Source organism: Pogonomyrmex barbatus, unplaced genomic scaffold (genome assembly GCF_055798465.1).
Source record: "Pogonomyrmex barbatus isolate J1 unplaced genomic scaffold, ASM5579846v1 scaffold1, whole genome shotgun sequence".
Lineage (NCBI taxonomy): Eukaryota > Metazoa > Arthropoda > Insecta > Hymenoptera > Formicidae > Pogonomyrmex > Pogonomyrmex barbatus.
In genome coordinates this window covers 20,151,480-20,172,115 of record NW_028297098.1, presented here as the reverse complement: position 1 = coordinate 20,172,115, position 20,636 = coordinate 20,151,480, and the positions used below count along the sequence as shown (strand labels likewise).

Genomic DNA, 20,636 nt, shown 5'->3' with positions numbered 1-20,636 from the left:
ACGGGCGTAACCGCGTGGCGAGGAGCAATCAGGAACGACTCGCGGAGCCGGTTTTCGACGAAAATCGACTACGGGACTCACCGCGGACATCAACGCGCGCGTCCCGTTTCTTCATCATTAACCGTACGCGCTCGCTCTCTCGCTCGTTCGCTCGTTCGCTCGTTCGCTCATTCGCGAAGCCCGCGAAGCGCGCGATTTTTCGCGATTCCCCGCGTCGCCGCGGCTCTGCCGTTACCGTTACCAGGGGACTGTTAAACGGTCTCGTCGTCCGTGCGCGCTTTCCCACGGGTAAGAGCGGACCAGGAGGAAGCGGGAAGATGCCGAAGGTTTTCCCTCATCGCGGAAGCCACGGCACGGCCGGCGAATTCTACGAACGCTCACCGCTCGTGGGTTTCAGGGCATATCGATTTGACTCGGAATTAACCCGATCGTTAGACGTTAACTTCTTATGTATGACAACAGACTTGGTCCAAAGTTCATGTAACAATCCCGACGGTTTTTTACGTTCACATATCTCATTATCGAGAGTCTTTTTTTTTCTCAAGAACTTTTTTATCAATCTTATCTTATTTTTATCTTTCTTTTTTTCTTTATACTTTTGCTGCTTTGTACATGAAAAGAATGACTTTGCCAAATACAAAAAATAATTTAATTGAACCATCAGAATAACATACGTAGAACATTCTAATTCCCTGAGATTTTGTAAATGTCAAAAATATTTGATATTATCAAATTTAGACATCTTACGAAGGTACAACAAAATTATTTTCAGATCTAGCCGAATTTTTGAAAACTGTTCTTTCAACTCGAGTATCAGTTCAACTCAGTCATTCAACATTAGCGATTTGGCCAACCTCTTCTCACTTCTGTCGTGCAAGTCGTATCTGTTAACAATACCGGGATGCGTGATACGGGGGAGCGTCGTGGCGAATGCACCTCATAGAAATCGGCACGATAATCAGGCAAGGCAACTTCTTCGCGGTCCCTTCGGGACGCATCGCGATAACCCAACCCGCCGATGGACGGCGGACCGCGAAAGCGCAGCACGGTTCAAGCGCATTACAATACGGCTTGTGCGCGTCTCGTAATGGAATAAATATTTCATTTCGTGCGGTACGGCCGTACGAGCCCGTGCGTTTTCCCTTCGGGCGGCCGGGCGCAGTGGCGATGCCAGCTCGCTACGCGCGCGGACCTGAAGGGCCTCGGTCCCGTCCCGTCCCGTCCCGTCCCGTCACGACGGCGGACTTAACGGCCCATAATTCATCGCCGACATATAATAAATATCGTTAGCCCGTCGTGAGCGCGCGTAGACACGCGGGCAGCGAGAGCTCACCCGTGCGCGCTCCTTTTCTCCCTTTTTCCTCTTCTCGCCCTCTCTCTTCACCCTTTCCCGAGATTCTATCTAAATGAAATAAACGTTCGTATCGTGTCAAATATAAACCGTCGAGTCCTTAAGGACGAATCTCTCGAGGATGTCGAGGATGTAGCCCGGTGCAAGACCAGTCCAGTTTTTTTTGGAAAATTTTTTTTCTCGATTCTCGCTTTTGGAACACGTGATTTGTTCTTGATAGGCTTGGACGTCTCGATTATCACTTGGAAAAGACAAGCGTATATCGGGCGATCGTACATCAGCTAATAAACTGTAGATTGGGACAACGCGCGTTTAATTACAGACCCTCCGCGCGCGTTGTTGTTGCCTCGCTTTTCGGTCGGCGGACAACGTCGGATTTATTGGAACATCGCGCTATATGCATTTATGCATGATATTTATGGTTATAAGAAGCCCTTTCGTGCGCGTGGTACACGCCTTCCTCTCGTCGACTTCCCCGGATACGACTTCGCGGTGAGCTTTCGGCCTTGAACGGCTTAATAAAAGTTTCTTGAATAATGCGCGCATCGCGCTCTTCATGCATTGACGCTGCATGTAGGAAAAAAACAAAGGAACATGGCTAAAACTAATATTGCAATATATATCATTGCCAAATTAATATTTAAGAATAAATAAAATACAAAGTGTATTTAAATACAAATTAATGTTGAGTAAATTTAAGAATTGGTCTATTTAATTTATACGCTTGACATCTAATCAAAATAATGACACAGGAAATATTTAGAATTCCACTTAATCACATTAAACTATTATAAAAAAAAAGGAAATAAGAGTCCTTTAAACTTTAAGCTTAAACAAAACGAAGAATAAAACTATGAATCTTTTTGTTCCAAGCAATAAAGAGGTAAAGTGATAATAAAAATAAAAGTGTAAGAATTTTCTCTTAAGAAACTTTAAAAGGAATCTGAATATTAGTTATTTAAATACATACATTTTAAATTTGTGCTTTATTTATTGTTAGACAATTAGAATGCAATAATGCACTGTAATAACAGCTTTGAACAATATTCTTTTTTTCCTTTCCCTACATACAACGGATGCGAAATCGTTCCACCATGTTGTTTTATTTTCAGCAAAAATTACACTTGACTAGTAGCCGTGTATGCTTCGCGTTGAGATATAAATCGCAGTCGAGATTAATACAGCAAAATTATAATGGTCATTTTTATCTCGAACTTTTGTACATTGCTCTTTTACAGTAGCGCACGATTTTCGTCCTCATATTTCTTTCTCATCTTACATACTTGGCAATATATCAATTAACGGCCGTATGACCACACGATTCTGATTTAAATAATAAGACGAATATTTTTCTCGATTCATCATGCATAATCTGCTTACTTGTATTTCCATTCCCTCCCTCTCCCCCTCTCCCCCTCCTCCCTCGCATACATACTTTCAGATCGCATTTGCGAAAAAATTTCGTCCAAGGGCGACCCGACCGCAAATGATCGTTTCGGAATTTTACGAGATCGTTACGCGACGCAGCTGCGTGGATTCGTCCGCATCTCCGCTGCGATCTCCCTCGTTCTCGTCGGCGGTCGATGGAATTTCAAATGAGGATGCGGTCGCGCGTACGAAATCGTCCGAATGAATTTTCGTCAGGACGTGTTCGCGCTCGTACGATCGGCGTGCCGGTTCGAGAGGACCGCCCGAGTTGCGGACGTCGCAGGGCATTAAGACTACCGCACGAATGGAAAGGCGGAGGATCGGGCGAAGAAGAGAGAAAAAGAAAAGGGAGGCCCACCGAACAAGATCAAAAAGCCCTGGCCAACCATCGCGGTCGATTTGCGGTCACCGTGGATGCGCAACTGAAAAAGAAAGAAGTCTCTTTTTCGGTTTTTCTCTCTTTTTCTCTCTCGTTTTCTTTCTTTTGCTCTCTCTCTCTCTCTCTCTCTCTCTCTCTCTCTCTCTCTCTCTCTCTCTCTCTCTCGCGCGCGCGCGCATCCTTAGCGTTCTCCTCTGATCCTGTGAGAGGATCTCTATCAGAAAGCGAGGGAGAACGCATAGACAGTCGAATTTATATTCAAATGAATCGCGATGGAAGCCTCGATTTATCGACGTCCTATCAAACCTTGTAGCACACGTGCTGGTTGCGCAAACCGGGAGGAAGGAAAATCAAAGGATTAAATTACGAGTGAGAAAAGATACGTCTAAGCGGTAGATCCTTTCCTCGCTTGCTCAACGCTGCTTACCGCTCGGAGGCTGCTCGGTCTTGCAGTCGAAGTCGAGGATTGTGCAGTAACAAGCCTCTCTTCTTCGGAATATTTCAAATTTTTTTTCATTATGTTTCATAAATGTATACGTTGAATTAATGACGCGCCATCGAAATTTCCTTCAAGATATTCTTCATCCGCGCTCGGCAAATATTTTCGTAGTAACGCGAGCATTGTTGGGTCTTCGAGAACGTTTTATAGACGATGGTAATGACAAAAATCCACGAGCAAAGTTTTTCGAGAGCGCAATTATATCGATACGACGACGTCCTACCCTTGCCGTATGTGTGTGTGCGCGTATACGTATATGCCTTTATTTAGCTTAGTTAGTCGAAACCGGTTGCAAGCGGACTTCACTCTACTCTCTGATTCGGAAGAGAAAAAAAAAAGAAAGAGAGAGAAGGGGAGGGAGAAACGCCCGCGGTCCAGAGCCGCAACTTTTAGGATGCCCCTAAGGCGTAGGAAGGAATTTCGCACGACCGAATGGAACAGCGTCGCCCGTTTCTTTCAGGCGGAAATCATCGCCACGTGAAGTAATATCATGCTATAAATTATCAACGAAGATTTAATTTACATAAAAAACATATTCATTTATTCATAATTCGTCGTGTGCATAATACTAATATGCATTAAATACATTAAATACATGGTAAAAGATAGTTTCTAAAAAATTTTTATATTATGTACATATGTATGTTATAACACAAATATAATATTTCGATATATAATTATTTTTATGATGAGACGAAGATTTAAATATTTATTAAAAATATACCTTATTGTTAGTTCTGAGAATAAACTTATTTAAAGCATAGGTTCTTCTTCTTCTCCTCCTATTCAGAAATTGATAAATAAGAAATTGATAAATTTTCTGTGACTTGAAGTAACTTGAAAATAAGTTATTTATACCTAATCCTATTATTTTAAATTACACGCAAACATTCATTACGTATTTTATAAAATATAATATAACATGCTGAGAAGAATTCAGCGCGATTTTCCGCAAAGTATTGCAATTTTTACAAGGACGAGGACTTCGCACTTCTCTATCGAAATTCGGTCAGGGTCGATCGGATAATTTACTACCTGCCCACCACCGACTTAATTACTTTTTCTTGCGCCCTGTAATTTTTGCTTCTACCTCTCGCGGAACCGTTCAGAGCGAAACCGTACTACGTGCTTCACGCTAGATTGCGTCATTAAGGGTAGTAACACGCGGTGCCGGAATGACTTTGGCTTCAGCGGAGAAAGTGGTCGGGTGTGGCCAGACATTACCACTCTAGGAGACAATCTTTCTTTCCCTCTCTCCCTCTCTCGCCTCTCTCTCTCTCTCTCTCTCTCTCTCTCTCTCTCTCTCTCTCTCTCTCTCTCTCTCTCTCTCTCTCTCTCTCCCCCCCCCCCCCCCTCCCCAATATGTCTACGTATATGTGTGTATGTATGTGAAAAAAATCGTTCTCCAATTCAAAGGACTCCGTGTTTCTCAATTATCTCTGAATTCTTTATTCTTTCGTAGAATAAATGATAGATTATGCACTATTCCTCATCTTAATTATCTTTCTTCATATTATTGATTTTTTTTTTTCAAGCGTACAACCTTTCCCGAGCGGGAGAATCTCTCCTCCTCTTTGCGCTTTCTCACGCGACACGTGCGCGCTACGATCGCACGTGGGTGCACGCGTCACACGTCACGCGGACCAACGACGGTCGGTACGCGACGGCGTTCGGTAGCCGCGCCGCCGCCGATCGAACGTACCCGCACGGCCGAGGTTCGACGAACTCTTTGTCTCGAAAACCGGACAAACCGTACGTTCGTATGTACGTATACGTCGGTCGTCGGCCACCTCTGGACATGCCGCAATCGCGCCTAACATACCTCGCGTTTCTTGCCTCTCCCACGACAATTTCGCCGCCGCCGCCGCCGCCGCCATTGCTGTCGCCGCAACGATCCTCCCTTTCGCGAAATTAAACGCAAATTGTTTCTTTGCTCGTTCTTGAAATTAAATACACTTATAATAATGGCACTTAATCATAATGAAGTTCATACCTTGATCGAGATAAACAACCAAATTTAATAATTAATATAAAATTGATTTATTAATTTATTTTTTTTATTTTTACTCTGATATTTAAGGCAATGTCGTGAAAGAGGAAAGTTTTTTAGATTGCTTCAACAATTGTCGTCTCGTTTTGGGGAGAAATCGGGGATTTTCTAGAGACAATAGGTTGTAAAAATAAAGCGTGTTTATTGTTACGAGATTTACTTATGGTATACATTCGCTGTTTTTTCCGCCACTGTTTTTGCTTCTTACTCGTTCGCTTCAAGTCGGCGAATACATCATTGCGGCCGTCGGGTCCTCGCTTCTTAACCGCGGGCCTTTTTTTCTCGGGCCGATTTACGGCGCGATACGCAAGAGGGAATTACGCGGCGAATTTTTATGCGCGTTTTCTTCTTTTTTTTTCACGTACACACTTGCGCGGGAGCACGCGAAACAGCGTATCTCGCAACAATGTTACGGATCGCCGACATTCTCGCAGGAAACATAAATATCGAGCCTTCGAAAATTCGAAACTCCGAATACGGGGTCGACCCATCCCTTTCCAGGCAGAGCGACGGATGCAATTTTACGTGCTTTTTGCGCGATGGGCGTACCAGAAGATTGGTAGTTCAATCTGTTAATGCAGGATACATCGTTTTTGAATAAAATTACATCTTTGAGTTAAGCCATAACTTGATGAGATTACGCTAATTACGCGAATTGAATTGCGAGAAAAGAACGAGTAATAATTGACAATTATTCCTTAATAATAGTGAGATGTTACAGCTTGTTTAAAAAGGGCTTCTTGATGAAATATGGTTTTTTTTTTTTTTTTTGTAAATTGAGAATTTTGTTAAAAGTTTCTGATTCAAGAGCGAATCCGTTCGTGAAACTCTGTTCTCTGATTCGCCCTTTGAGATTTCAGGCGGTTCGTTAAAACGTTCCCGTCCAATTCCGTTTCCCTCTTAGTCTCGTCTCTACGCCTTCTCGCCTTTCGCTCGAACCTCGGCGAACCTCGGGCCATTGTTAAAACTTTTTCGAGGTTATTACACGTGAGATATGTAAATGTGCGTCGCCGGTCGGGGTCGGTCCTCGACGTCGAAGGACCAGCTCCACCAGATCGTTCTCGCTCGCTCTCTTTCGGGCTCTTCTCCCTCGCTCTTTCTCCCGACTCCTTTGCTCTGCTCCTTTGCTCAGCAGGGGCGGATCGGACTGTAGCTTAGCAGATAATTCGCGATCTTGTGCAGCATCGTATCTGCCTATATGGTTAGCTCTCATTATAATTATAGGTACTCGAATCCTTCGTTTGAAAACTTTCAAACAATTTAATTACGTAATGATTCAAATTATTCCGAAATTATACGAAACCGAAAATTCTTGAAAGTCTTGAAAGATGTCGAAAGTTTCGAATATTTAAAAGCCTTGAATGTCCAGAGAAGCTTTTCTTCTTGAAAATATTTGAATATATGAAACATCTAAAATTCTCAATAATGAAAATGTTTATATTTTATAATTAATTAATAATTAATTAATATTATTTATAAAACAAAATGAATTAAAATAACATAAAGTGTAATAGAAAATTATAAAAAAGAAATTATATTTTTTATATGTTCGAGACTGTCCAAATTTTTAGTTTTAATATCCAAAACAATTTGAGATTTCTTGTTACACACATTCAAAATAATTGAATGCGCTTTTATTTATCACATTTTCCTCATTCGAGTTTCAGATTAAAGTAACGCGTTCCTCATTGAAATATCGATCCTCATTGAAATATGATTGAATAGATTTATATCAATTTCGATGTTGCTGAAACATTCAAAACATCCGATCTCTAACTATTAACCATTCGCTCGTTTGTTGTTACATAGGTATCCTCGCGCGAGATTATAATTGATGTTGTTTTCTCTACATGTAACAATATCTTCTTCCTACGCCTGGATTGATATTATTTAATCGCGCGCGGTGCGTCGTCCGAGATGGAATTTCTTTTCAGTATCCGCTCCTGCTCCTCGCCGTCGCCACCACCGCCGCCTCTGCATCGTCATCACCATCTCCCCGACTTCTCTGTAACGGATAGGCCTCACCTCCGGAACGGAACTGACTCCAGTCTGCTTTCGGTTTGGCCATCGCGAATGCCAGCGTGCCGAGCTCAGTGAGAGCGTGGCGTTCACGACGTGCGCTTCGTTGACCGCCGATCACGCGGTCGTCGTCCTCGTCATCCCGGATAAAGTTTCCGGCGACCAGAGCGGATCGCATAATTCACGCCGTCCTATATATTATAGCTCAATCGTGTTAAATTAGAACGAAAAAAGATCGACGAAGGAGTACGCACGCGCGCGCACGCGCGCGCAGAGACCAGGATTTTACGACGAGTGGATCGATTCAGAATATTGCATGTGATCGCGATCGGAAGGAATGAGTCCAAATAATTCGGCGGACCCACGAAAGAGAAGCTCGATGTTCAAAAAGAGCCTGTAAGAGTCCTCTCTGTTATAAAATTTTTTTTGCTTAAATAAAATAATTCCTCTCTCCACTATTATAAATAATTAATTTAATATCTGCGAATTTCAGTAACATATATATATATATATATATATATATATAAAACATAGAAACAAATTCTAAAATTCTATTTCCCTTCTGAAATCCACGGTACTTAAATTCAGGATACGAACGGAGTAAGTCGTGACCATTAGTGCTAATTAATATCGCGAGTCTTTATCACCCGGGTCTTTATCGTATACGGATCGTATATGAGTTGGTATTGATCGAGATTCGAGATAAATTAATGAGAAAGAATAAGACGGAACGAACGAACGCGATTGATCCTCCGTTCTTCCGTTTTTGGCGCGAAGGAGGAAGCCCGTTTTGCGATGTCCAGACTTCTCGCTCGATCCTCGTCGAGTGTTTCACTTCGTCCGTGCTTCACTCTACTTACTGTGAGGCTGACCCTGTTCGTAATAATTAATGGCGTTAGGCCAGGCGAGTGCGTGGCGGCGATTTACTCATGTCTGGCCCTGGTGATAAATACACGCCGAGTATCCGTTTGCGTCCGCGACTAATGTCATAGCGCGCCCGTTCCTCCGGTTGTTAAATAATTTCCGTGCGCAATTGAGCACGCTCGTAATTAACGACGTTGTAATTAACGGCGTTAGCGCATGCAAATCGCTCGCGAGGTTAGCGATTACCCTCACGCTAGACGCGAGGCGCGGTCTAATTGATCATTAACACGGGGATTCATCGATCTCCGCTCCACCTTCCCTCGATCTTGCGACTTCTCTTGATCGTGACTTCGGATATTACGTTATTGTACACAGTCTCGACGATCTGTAAAGACCCGGAACACCTCCGACGAGGTGAGCTACGAGGACGGCTGAAGTCTCATCAGGTCGCGATGCGTTCGAGAGAAGTTGATACGTATCTCTGATAACCTCGATGTGCATTGGAATGATATGATTGAAAATATTCGAAAGGCTCGAGCGCTAAATACGCTGAGCTTGCACGAGCGTGAATTTGACACGCGAGTGCAACGGAAGGGGGATCCATAAATCATTAATGCTGCGATCCGGCATTCCTCCGTTAATGAGATCGCCTCTCATGGGATGAAGCCGGAGTTGATTTTCCCGAATGTTGAGCATCAAGAGCATCAGCTAACTAAACATTACGATTATATCACGACTTGTCTTTCACTTAGTTTCAAGTGAATTCTACGTAACTGATTTACCGCTGGACAATACATTTCAAATATTTGAAAATTATGTCGAATAAAAATCCTTTATACTATATAATAGATTTTTTTAGAATTGTTTTTATTAAATAAAAATATAAAAAGATCTTGTTGAACAAGCTTGTGATGTTCAATAAAAATTCCGTCCATTTCTTCACGGAAATTCGGCTAAAATGAAAGAATTAATATAGGACAAAACTAAAAAGACTGACTGGGCGCGCGATCAGAATTGAATTAGCCAGAGGCGGCAAGTGTCATTTAATCACGAGTGTGGTTTTACAGGCGCAGTCGGTGAACTCTGACCGAGACCACGAGCACGGGTGCGTGACTGCAAGGATGCGCGCACGCAGGAGACGGTGCGTGATGTCCCGGTGACGACGACGGCCGCGATCACGACCACATTACGCACGCACGCACGCACGCACTCTCGCACGCGAGCTCGTACGCACGTATCTACACGAGAGAGAAAGAGAGAGATAAGGGATACAGAGAGAGAGAGAGAGAAAGAGAGAGAGAGAGAGAGAGAGAGAAAAGAAAAAATCACAGGCAGCTGCCGATGCCACGATGAAGCTGGGCCCGATTATCCTGTCGTGGGCCACGGCCACGGTCGGCTGGCTGGGCTCGTCGGCGACGGCGATGGCCCGGACCTCGCGCTCCCGAGACTACGAGCTCTCGACGGAATTCTTCCTGGTGCCGTCCGAGATCGGACACGGCCTGGCAAGCGTGGCGAGCGTCATCAGCGTGCCGGCACCGAATCGGACGATCACCGTCTTCAGGGCGCCGCCGGGCGTCAGAAAGAGCCAGGAAGTGGAGATGCGACCGACTCCGAAGTCCCTGCTGAAGCAACGGCCCTGGGCGCTGCCACTCGCCGCGCTCAGCGCGGCGGCGATGCTCCTCATGGCCAGCTTTGAGGTCTTCGTGTTGTTCAAGGTAGGTCTGGAAAATTATTTATAATAATTAAAATATTACATTTGTGTTCACTCGTTGTGAATACTTATGCTTTATTTCTTGCGTTTGGAAAGGAAGAGGATTACAATTCAAAACGATAGAAGATGTAACGAAAGAAAAAGCAGAAATTTCATTCGTCTATGTGATATAATATCATTTAAAATGTTAAATATCTTCATAATTGGGTTTCGTGATGATATCATCTTTGGGTCACGTAAGAATATGTTTCTAATTTTTTAAGTTTTACTTATTCTTTGTGCCATTAAATTAAATCTGTTTTGTAATTCTTATTCTTATAAAATATTACTATTTTTGCTAGAAAAAAAATTAATTGAGAAGATAATTGACACATTTTACATTTTTTATATGTTTTATAAACATCTTCCGTTATAATTTGCTATCGTTGATTTAAATTCTTTATCTTTTACATTTTTCTCCTTAATTATGTCTCTTTTTGAATATTTTTCCTCCAAAATATTTTAATATCAATTTCAAAATTTCAAATTGTGATATTTATTACGCATCTATTGTATAATCTATTGTATAATCTTCATTTTTTTTCTGTAATTATCTTTTCTTCTCTTCTTGTCTCATTTAATTCAGTTTATATATATATATATATATATATATATATATATATATATATTTATTATGTAACTGTTCTATCTGTTAACTGTTTATTTATTTTTATAATCTTAATGCAAAGAGATTTTATTTTAGAGCGTAATAAATATCATGTCATTCGTTCGCTTGCTCGAATGATGTTCTCGGGAGATAACGGATGTCTTAGTTTCACTTTTTCGCGTTGATCACATCAAAAATGTGTCGTAAGCAATTTGAAAGAGGGAACAACCGGTCCCGCGAGGTGAAATGGAACGCGCAAACATCAATATGACTTGTCACTCGGTGATCGCGCAACCACGGGATTAATAGAGCTCGAAAAGGAACTCGTCTATCCGACTTCTCTCCGCCGACCCACTATTAATCGTTTTCGTTTCGACAAGCTCCAGTAACCGAGGGAATTTCGCCGAGACCTAGGCCCAGTTTGCACTCAGACCGGCCCCGGTTTTCTCCCGGTCGCACCCTCCGACATGCTCCATTGAGCAACTCTCGGCAAGAAAGGCCGAGCTAGCGAAGCTCCCACCGTGCGTCGTTGAACGGCTGTCAGATTAATTGCTATCGGAAATTCGAGATTTCAGTTTAAGAGAAAGTAAATTGAGACTAATTCGACAAATGAAATTAAACAAATTAAAATTTTAATAAACAGCAACTTACAACATCCATTCAGGTCTTCGGAAATTTTAAAAAATTTTACTTAAAAGTTTAAAGTTTTTTTTTCACTTTAGAAATAAATTATTCCTCCTTTCTTTTTCTTTGATGAATATGGTGAGTTTTCAGTTGTTTATTCAGTTTTATTTATGGAAATATGTGGTTGCTCTCATTTCTCCTTCGTTCATTTATTATGCATAAAGAAAAAGTATAGAATTTTTTAAACAATTAATTTTGTAAATAAAAAACGAGTCAGGATATCGGTTATTTTAATTGGAGAAATTAACATCGGCTTCACGCAAACTCACTTCATGTTTAATCTGCGCATAATTATGACGCGCGAGCGGTTACAGTCCACTCTACGCGATCTGCATTTCGCGTCTCGATCCTCTTTATGGAATTAATAGCGCGAGAAACGATATGGAGATCGGTACTTCTAGGACTCTTGAGGATTCACTTTAGTATCTTACGCGTCAAATCACCCGAGCGTATCAAACGATTTGATGAAAGTGCATTATGTACTTTAAATAAATGTACAGTATGACAAAAGTACGACAGTAGTCATGAGTAGATTCTATGATAGTAGTCATAGAATCAATTAGTTAGGATGTTAATATTGATTTTTTTATATTATGACTACAATTAACAAAAAACAAAGATGTAGAGATAAAAAAATTAGAAATAATAACAATTTAATAATTCAAAGATTGGTTCCGATATTAATTCGAATATTTCTATCGTTTAATATTATTCTGGTATTATGTACGCTAAAGTAAAAAGCATTTAAAGATTTTCTATATAAAATTTAAAAAATAAAAATTTTTTAAATTTTTTTTAACATTTAGGTTTTAAAATATTTTGATATTTACAAAGTCGATGAATTTATAAGTACTTATCTCGAGAATCACAAGCAATCAGTGGAAAAACTGTTCGATATTAAGACAAAAAATTGATAGAATTAGAAGAAGAAACAGTAAATTGAAAAAGATGTTTTTTTTTCAAATAAAAAAAGTCTGTATAATTTTGAAATAATTATAATAATATACTCCGCAATCGCGGAGATCATCAAGATTTTTCATCCGTCGAATCAATTATATTATACCGAAATCTTGTTCAAACTTAATATAAAAAATTAATTAAAGGCTAAGAAAAAATTTATTATTTTATATGAGAAAAATATAATGGTATTGTCCTAGGCTAGAGTAACGGCGCCGAACAGACGACACTTGTTTCTGGGCCAGGCATTGCTTCTGGGTCTCTTCCTCCTGGCGGGTCTTTCGGCCGCAGCCTCCCTCAGTCAAAACCCTCTGTCCTGCGCCGCTTTCCGATTAGTGGGTCTGCCAGCCGCCCTTGTGTTCGCCGCTTTATTGGTCAAATGCGTCTTCTTGCTCTCATTGAACAGCGGCGTGTATCTGCCAGCACCCTATCAGGTGAGCGATTATATGCAGAATGTTCCAGAATCACGAGCAATTTACTGGCATTCGTTTTTGCACATCACAAATCGGGAGGCTATCGCCTAACGTCTATCTAATAAGCAACTGAGATCCGATGACTTGGATTTATTTCTCGCGCGAGTAATTATTTCGACAGAGTACTGTCTTGGAGACTATTAAAATAATTATCATGGAGAAAATCGAAAGTTAAAAAGATACCGAGAAATTCATATCAGTGGAAGGTGGAAGGTGTGGCGAAATAATTTCAAGATGCGCGAAAGATGTGAACATCGATAAGATCCACGTAGCTAATCGAAGAGATGCCTACAAAAATATAAATTATATCATTCTATTTATTCTCTTCTCGCGGAATACGGAGAAATTCCGCGCAGCGGAACGACGCCTCGACGATCCTCGCCGATTTTTTCGCCGTGTGTCAGCATCGATCCAGATATTCATCTTGCACGGTCATTTATACGTCGCAAACGGGTCCCGGATTTCTTCCATCACCCTTCTCCCCGCGACTTCCCCTTTTCCCGTTGCGTCATCGTACCGTACATACGACGATTAATTACAGGCGTGCGCGCGCGAAAAACCACAGAGGCAATTATCGCGACGGTGTGTTGGTGCGCAGGCTGAATGACAGGCGTGGCAGGACGTGCGCTTCTCGCCCTGCGGAGGCCTCCTCCCCACAGGATAAACATCCATTTTTCACGTTCGACGTGCTCCCGCCTACCCCGGTGCGTCGATCTCGCTGGATCGCTTTTACGAGGCGCGGACGGAGAGGCTCGTCTAAAAATACGCGCCGAGAGAACGAAATCAGAACGATCCGTCCGCGCTGACGAGATGCCGCCCGGTGAAATGTAATTACATTCGCGTAATTAAGAACGCGGCGCCGCCGTTCAAATGTTTGATTAGAGGAAAGTGATGGATCGGCCGAGAGACATTAACAGGATTTTAACGATGTAATTATAACCCTTGTATCTGTAATCTCCTCCTGTGTGTCCTTAAGATGGGAGATATAAGAGCAGAGATTAAATTTCCAGCGAGAAGCGCGCGTCTGGAAATCCGACTGAGATTTTTCACGCGTGTCCCTCGCGTAAGCCATTCTTCTATTTCTCATATGTCACGCGCGTTTGACGTGACGCGTTAAAAGAATGCACACGCCGGCGGTGCCGATGTCACCGCAGGCCGTTCACCTTTAATTAAAGGCGATCGACCAGGGGTAGACGGCCGCGTGAATCTTATAGAGGGGAAGTGCCAGGTTCTTTCTTGTCTCGGTTCTCGATGCTGCAGGCGCTGGTGCTGGTGTTCGCGGTGTTGGTGCAGGTGGCCATTGTCGGGCAATGGTTTTACGGCGAACCACCTGCGGTGATTCAGGTGCAGCAGCAGCAGCAGCAGCAACAGCAGCAGCAGCAGCAGCAGCAGCAGCAGCAACAACAACAGCAAGCGGCGGGCCAAAGCTCGTCGACGTCCATCACCTCCTGTAGGACCCCGCTCGGACAGATAGTGGCTTCCCTCGGGTAAACTTTCGCGGATACAAAAAGAGCCTTTCTTCTTTCAATTTCAAGAAGCAAATTCATCTGCTTCGCGGCAACGCGCGTTACTTGCGTTACTTAACAATCTTCCATCATTGTTCTTTAATGACCTTCGTACTTTAATTAGATTAATTACTATTAGTTGGATAATTATTATTTTCAAGATGCGACCTAATCTTCGCATTGTCTTTCGCTTTCGCAAGCGAAACTCATCTCGCGTCCATGATTTTTCCCGTGAATTCCAGGTATCCCGGAGCGCTGTTGGTGGCAGTGGCATGTTTAGCGGTCCGTGCGCGGGGCGTCCGGGACAATAATCGGGAAGCGGCCTTCATCGGGCTGGCGGTCGGCCTCTCGTTGCCGATCTGGATCTCCAGCGGGATCGGCACGCTCGCGGCCGGCAGCGAGGGCGACCGAGAAGCCTGGCTGGCCTACGGCTTACTTGCCACGTCGCTCTTCGTCTTCCTCACGATGTTCCTGCCAAAGGGACGCCAACTGGCCGCCCTGGGTCGCGAAGGGCCCGCCGCGGTCATTCGCGATCGCGACGACGCCCTCAGTTCTCTTCCCGGCAGCGGCTACTCGCCCTCCTTCTTTCACTTCAAGCCTGCGGAGGCCTCCTTGAAGAGGAAGATGCATTATCACAGTGCCGGTACGTCTCGTCTCGAGTTCTCTTAAGTAAACACAGATAATCAGGATGAAGTCGTTCACAAGAATGATCCGTTGAACAGAAGATGCGCAACAACTGATGTTATCACAACGATCTTTCTCTCTCTTTCTCTCTCTCTCTCTCTCTCTATCTCTTTGCTCATCCGAATATCCGCGAAGTTTCTCTCACTGCGTACGCACGTCTCGCGATTACGCTTCTCGGCGTTGCAACCCGCAACGTTCCGATTCGTTTGTTCGATACCCGCAGGGTAGATCTTTAGGTCAACGCGCGGTAGCCGCTAAAAGTGCGGACAACGTAATCGCGCGCCGAATAACGGAAATGCGGTCACGACCAGCGAGATCGGCGGCGCGTGAAACGTGAATAAATGGATAAACGAGAAAGTAAATAAACGGAACGCGTATTTTCATCGCTTGAAAATTGGAGCAACTATTCTCACGCTTGATGACACGAAAATATTCGCGTCCACGACGTCGCGTTACGCACAAAAGTACGTATGCATGATTTGAAGATCAAGCGCAAATAAATATCGCTCGAGTCGCGGATTTGGTCTTTAGTTAATCCTTTTAAATCGTAAACGTCAACCGCGGGATAGCTAGAAAGATGGAGAACTCAAATCGAGCATGATTAACTGGCAATCGGCTAAGAATCGACCGCGAGCACCGGAGAGTACATGATAATGGCATCGTAATTCGCGTAATCGTCCCTTGCCCTCCCCCCCGCCCTCGCTTTCGCCCCTCCTCCTCCTGAGATTATCATAACGTGAAAACTTCTAATTATAGATCGAGTCGCACTGGTCTCGTCCGGGATACCCGGATGCAGCGCCTGCAGGCACGGAGGAAGTCCCATATACTCGGACGGTAAGCCGTCATTATTTATTTTCAGAATCAGTCGGCCGATTATTATTACGTGCCGTATGCAAAACTGCCCGCGTCGTAATGTATCGCGGCGCAAAGATCCCGTCGTAGGTGCCTCGGGACGTGGATTTTCCCCGATTACGGTACGCCGTCGGTGTCCTTCGCGTCACGCAACGACGCAGGGAGGCCCGTGATGAAGCGCTGACGAAAGCCACATCAGTCCGAATATATTATAATCAGCGTAACGATCTTAATTCATCCACGTCCCACGGGACATGTACGTTCCAGCACATTTCAGAAATCATGTAAATATCGAGTCATTAAACTCAAATAGGGACATTTTGAAGAGGATTGTTTAAATATTGTTTAAATTTTAGTGCTATAAAATATATGAGTATTATTATAAAATATTAAACATTTGTTGTATATAAAAATTATATTCAATTTTTCAATTTGAAAAATTCATCTTGGTTTAAAGCGGCGCGCGATGTTACCTTCGCGATTACTCATATGCAATTCTGATAACAATTTCTGATAATATTTATGCTATAAGATATAAATTTTCGAGTCTCCTATTCATTTTACCATGATTAATGTAATTACAACTATATGATATAGACCGAAACTTTTAAAGATTCAACAATTCTGAAAAGATTTCAATACAAATTTTTATTGAAATTGAAATATTTTATTCTTTTATCATTTTAATTTATACGTTTTGCAATTCATTAACCACAGAAATTTTTAAAAATAATTAAATTAGTTATATTCCTCTTTAAAAAAATCGGACGCGAAAGGATTAAACAACATATTGTTATCTAAATAATGATGCTTTCATTCAAAAGAATCAGACGTGGAAATTTCATTACGCATTACGTTGTCCCGTGCAAAATTTTTTATTCGTACATTTCTAATTTTCGATTGAAAAAAGATTTGCTTGTTATACCTTTAGGTTTCTTTGCCAAAGAATATTCGCTATATTGGTATCGCGCGTACATCATCCGTAGAATCTCGACACTTCCTGTCCTGCCCGCGCATTTCCTGGCCCGAAACTTTTCCTCCGTCACGCTAACGCCCTCGACGACCTTCACCTCGAGGTGCAAATGAACGAAAGAGAGGAAAAGCGACGGGGGGGAAGGAGAGAAGGTTGGAGAGGACAGCGCGGCGGAGAAAAGGCGGAGGGGGAGAAAGTCCGAGGCGCGGAGGTCAATCGCTTCTTGCTTCACGATGTTGAAGACGTGGGGGAGTGAGAAGGGAGAATAAATCCCGTTAGATTGGACCATGCCCTCGTGAAACGACGAAGCCAATTGCGGTGACAAAAATCCGGCGTTAACGTGGAATAGAACGATCGCGAACGGGTCTTCTTCCTCGCCGGTCGTTACTTCGAGGGGGAGACGCAGCGGCCTTCCCTCGTCTTTTCTTCGTGCGAGAAAATCCGAGATTTCCAGATATATTTCCCTCTAGAGAGAACAACATTGTAAGCGGGAGTTTCACACTTTCTAGAGTCACATAATGGAAAAGCGCGCTCGCGCGTATGAGTTTCTAGATCCTATTCATCTCTGTTCGAAGGGAACGCACCATTGTAACGAGGTCGCGCCGTTACTCAACGCGTTACAGACGAATCAAGAGCGGGCGGGGGAGAGAGAGAGAGAGAAAAAAAAACAATCAAAAAAAAGAAAACGAAGGGAAAGAGGAAAAAAGTCTCCCGATCGATGAGAGTCACGATCATTTCTCAAGCGCGCAAACAGCACGTTCGCGCAACACCGACGACCGTAGGTCATAGCCGGATCGTAAATCACAGCTGGATGACTTTCACCCACGCGCGATACGCATTTACGTTAAAGATCCGCGCGTGTCCATTCAGCGGGGAACGACGTGTAGCACACTTTGTAACGAGCCGTGCACCAACATCGCGGCCGATCCATGATCCGCGCGTCGGATCTACGAGAAATCGTGAAACACGCCACTTTCGCCCGCAGGATTCGACAGCAGCCCTCGTTCTCCTTGTTAGAACGAGGAATTTCACATGGGTGCTGTTCCGATAGCCGTTGCACGCGCATCTCCCGATACGCGATACGATTTCTTCGCGGCGAGGCTCATTATTACGAGCAAGGCGTGAAATATGCAAGAGATTATACGAGAGGCGAAGGTCGCTAGCCTTCTCGGTCCGGGAACACCAAGCCGTTTCACGACCCTCGTTACGCGACACGACATCTCGTTGACAGAAGCTTCCTTTATCATTAGTCCGTAGCGCGTAGCAACAAACGTTACACGAAGAGAATATTCTGGTAAAGAAACGATAAAACTCTCGTCATGGAATATACCATATATTATTACGGAAATAAAGATGCGCTTATCTAAAACGTTATGTTACATATTGCGCAAAAAGATTGTTGCATTATTGCATTTATTTAAGTAATGTAATTTAAAGTAACAAAGTTTCATTAAAATAAGAAAAAAATCTTAAAATCAAATATGCAAAAACAACAATTGCATATCTTTTATTAGTTTATTAAAAAAAAATTTGATTAAAATATATAAATATATTTTATGATATTAAATACTTATATGTTATAAATTTTCATAATTTTTACACGTAAAATGATTTAAAATACCTTTATAAATCTTTATAACATATATTGTGATTATTGATTAGAAAATTATAAAAATATTATATCATTACATTTAAACATTGCGAAAGAAGATGTACTTATAATAATTCATACTTTTACATACTTATCTTCTCGGTTTTCTTTTCTCTTTCGTTTCTTTCTTTCCCGAGAAAATTACATTTGTAAAAGTAAACGTAGAAAAGTGTAACATCAACGGAAGGAGTGTAGAAAAAAAAAAAGTGACATTATATCCGCAAATTTACCTCATTTCTTCAAGGAAAGTTTTCGTTAATTTTTTTTTTAAAGAACCGTGTGATGAAGCTGTCGAAAATAAAGTTTAATTACAGATTAGGCTACACGTGTTAAAGCGAAGACGAACTTCGCGTAATCGTCTTATAACGACAGCTGCGAACGACGAGACCTACTTTGAGCCGACGATTTTAAATTACAGCCACGTTTAACGCGTGCGGCGTAACGAGGGCTTCGTCCCGGTTATGCACAGCGCGATTTCGATTCTTGCGCTATCGCGCTACTATAATTTATTTATTATCGCCAGACAAAAATGATAGCCACGCCGCGTACGGCGGAGAATTACGACCGGAGATACGCGCCTCTCCGATCGATACCGGTTAATAAAGCGTGTCCGGCGCTCGTAAATCGAGGCGATGCGTAGGTTAGCACCAATTTTCCCGATCAGGTCTTGATTTTCTCTCTTTCACGAATCAATTACTCGGCGAACGTTATCAGAGGAAACGCATCCCTCTACGCTTGCTTTCAGATGTGCACGGGCCGATGGAGACGTTCGTTTTGCCACCCGGTATGTACTTGAGGCCGGAGGACGCCGGGAATCTCTACACGACCTTGTCGGCCAACCCCAACGTGTTCTTCCAAAGGGCCGCTCATCCCGGAATGATGTACTGATAAAGCGTGGAATTTTATCGCCGATGACAGCAAGGCTCACTTCACGCGCGTTGCGTCGCACCTTGGAATCTTAGATTACGGACGAGCGCGACAAAACGATTGTTGATCTCTCGTTATTGTAAATAATCGTCGTTATCAGACGAGTGCCGAGTGGACTCTGTGTACTTTGTAATTTGGATGACTACCGCGCGAGAATGTATCTCTCAGAGAGACGAATACGCGATCAATCGCGAATCGCCGCGAGCAATAAACGAGCCTGTAATTGCGAATCACCGAGATACGAGAGGCTCGAACTGGAAATGTGTACGTGTCTCTAGAAATAATGCAATAAACGTTATGACCACATCTTTTTATACGAGAAATATACTTTTTTTCAATTCTTAGTCTTTGACACTTACTGTTGAATCTTTTTAACGTGGAACATTCGCATCAACAGTCCTCTTAATTAACTGAGAAATAAAGATTGTTGATAGATTGAATGATACTGCAATTATTCCAAGCATTAGAATTTTCGATTATTGGAAATCGATTCTTTTTAGGGATGTAACTATACACAAACTCCGATCATCCATCAGATTGATTCAATCAGCAAAATTGCTCATAGTATTGGGACATTGGTCGATTAATTTCTTTATTAATTAAAATAATGAATTAAAAATCTAATTATATATAATCATAATTAATTTGATTAATTTATTAAATTAATCAAAGTTTAGTATTACGTAATTAATTGATTAATTCTTCTTTGTTAATTGAAGTTAAAGTAATGAGACTGAAATTTAATATATGATCATATTTAATTTAATTGACTATCGATATTAATCAAATCGCCGATCTCAAAAAGATAATAATTAACTGTTTATTGTTAATTTTTAATTACATTTTAGATAAAAATTATATCTATAACTTTGACGAATTATTAATAGAGAATATGCCGTTAAAATATCAATTCCTTTTTTTTTTAAATATAGATTAGATGTATAGATTTAATATCTGATTGACTAATTTAAAGGTATTTAATT

The 20,636-nt window shown here is 42.2% G+C and overlaps 1 protein-coding gene across 1 annotated transcript; it reads left to right on the top strand.

Annotated features, from left to right (window-relative positions):
• Nucleotides 1-7,550: 7,550 nt before the first annotated feature.
• On the top strand, nt 7,551-19,976 carry LOC105425168 (uncharacterized). The gene is made up of 7 exons (XM_011635799.3): nt 7,551-8,122; nt 9,658-10,305; nt 12,789-13,022; nt 14,322-14,548; nt 14,809-15,209; nt 16,007-16,084; nt 19,472-19,976. Exons 2-7 carry the CDS (start codon nt 9,940-9,942, stop codon nt 19,612-19,614), a joined length of 1,449 nt encoding a protein of 482 aa, XP_011634101.2. The 5' UTR covers nt 7,551-8,122; nt 9,658-9,939; the 3' UTR covers nt 19,615-19,976.
• Nucleotides 19,977-20,636: the final 660 nt, after the last annotated feature.

Bases quoted from the DNA above. Each gene is read 5' to 3' on its own strand.
- LOC105425168 (XM_011635799.3), top strand. From the start codon at position 9,940: ATGAAGCTGGGCCCGATTATCCTGTCGTGGGCCACGGCCACGGTCGGC. The intron at 14,549-14,808 runs GTAAACTTTCGC...CGTGAATTCCAG, and splicing joins CAGATAGTGGCTTCCCTCGG to GTATCCCGGAGCGCTGTTGG. The intron at 15,210-16,006 runs GTACGTCTCGTC...TTCTAATTATAG, and splicing joins GATGCATTATCACAGTGCCG to ATCGAGTCGCACTGGTCTCG.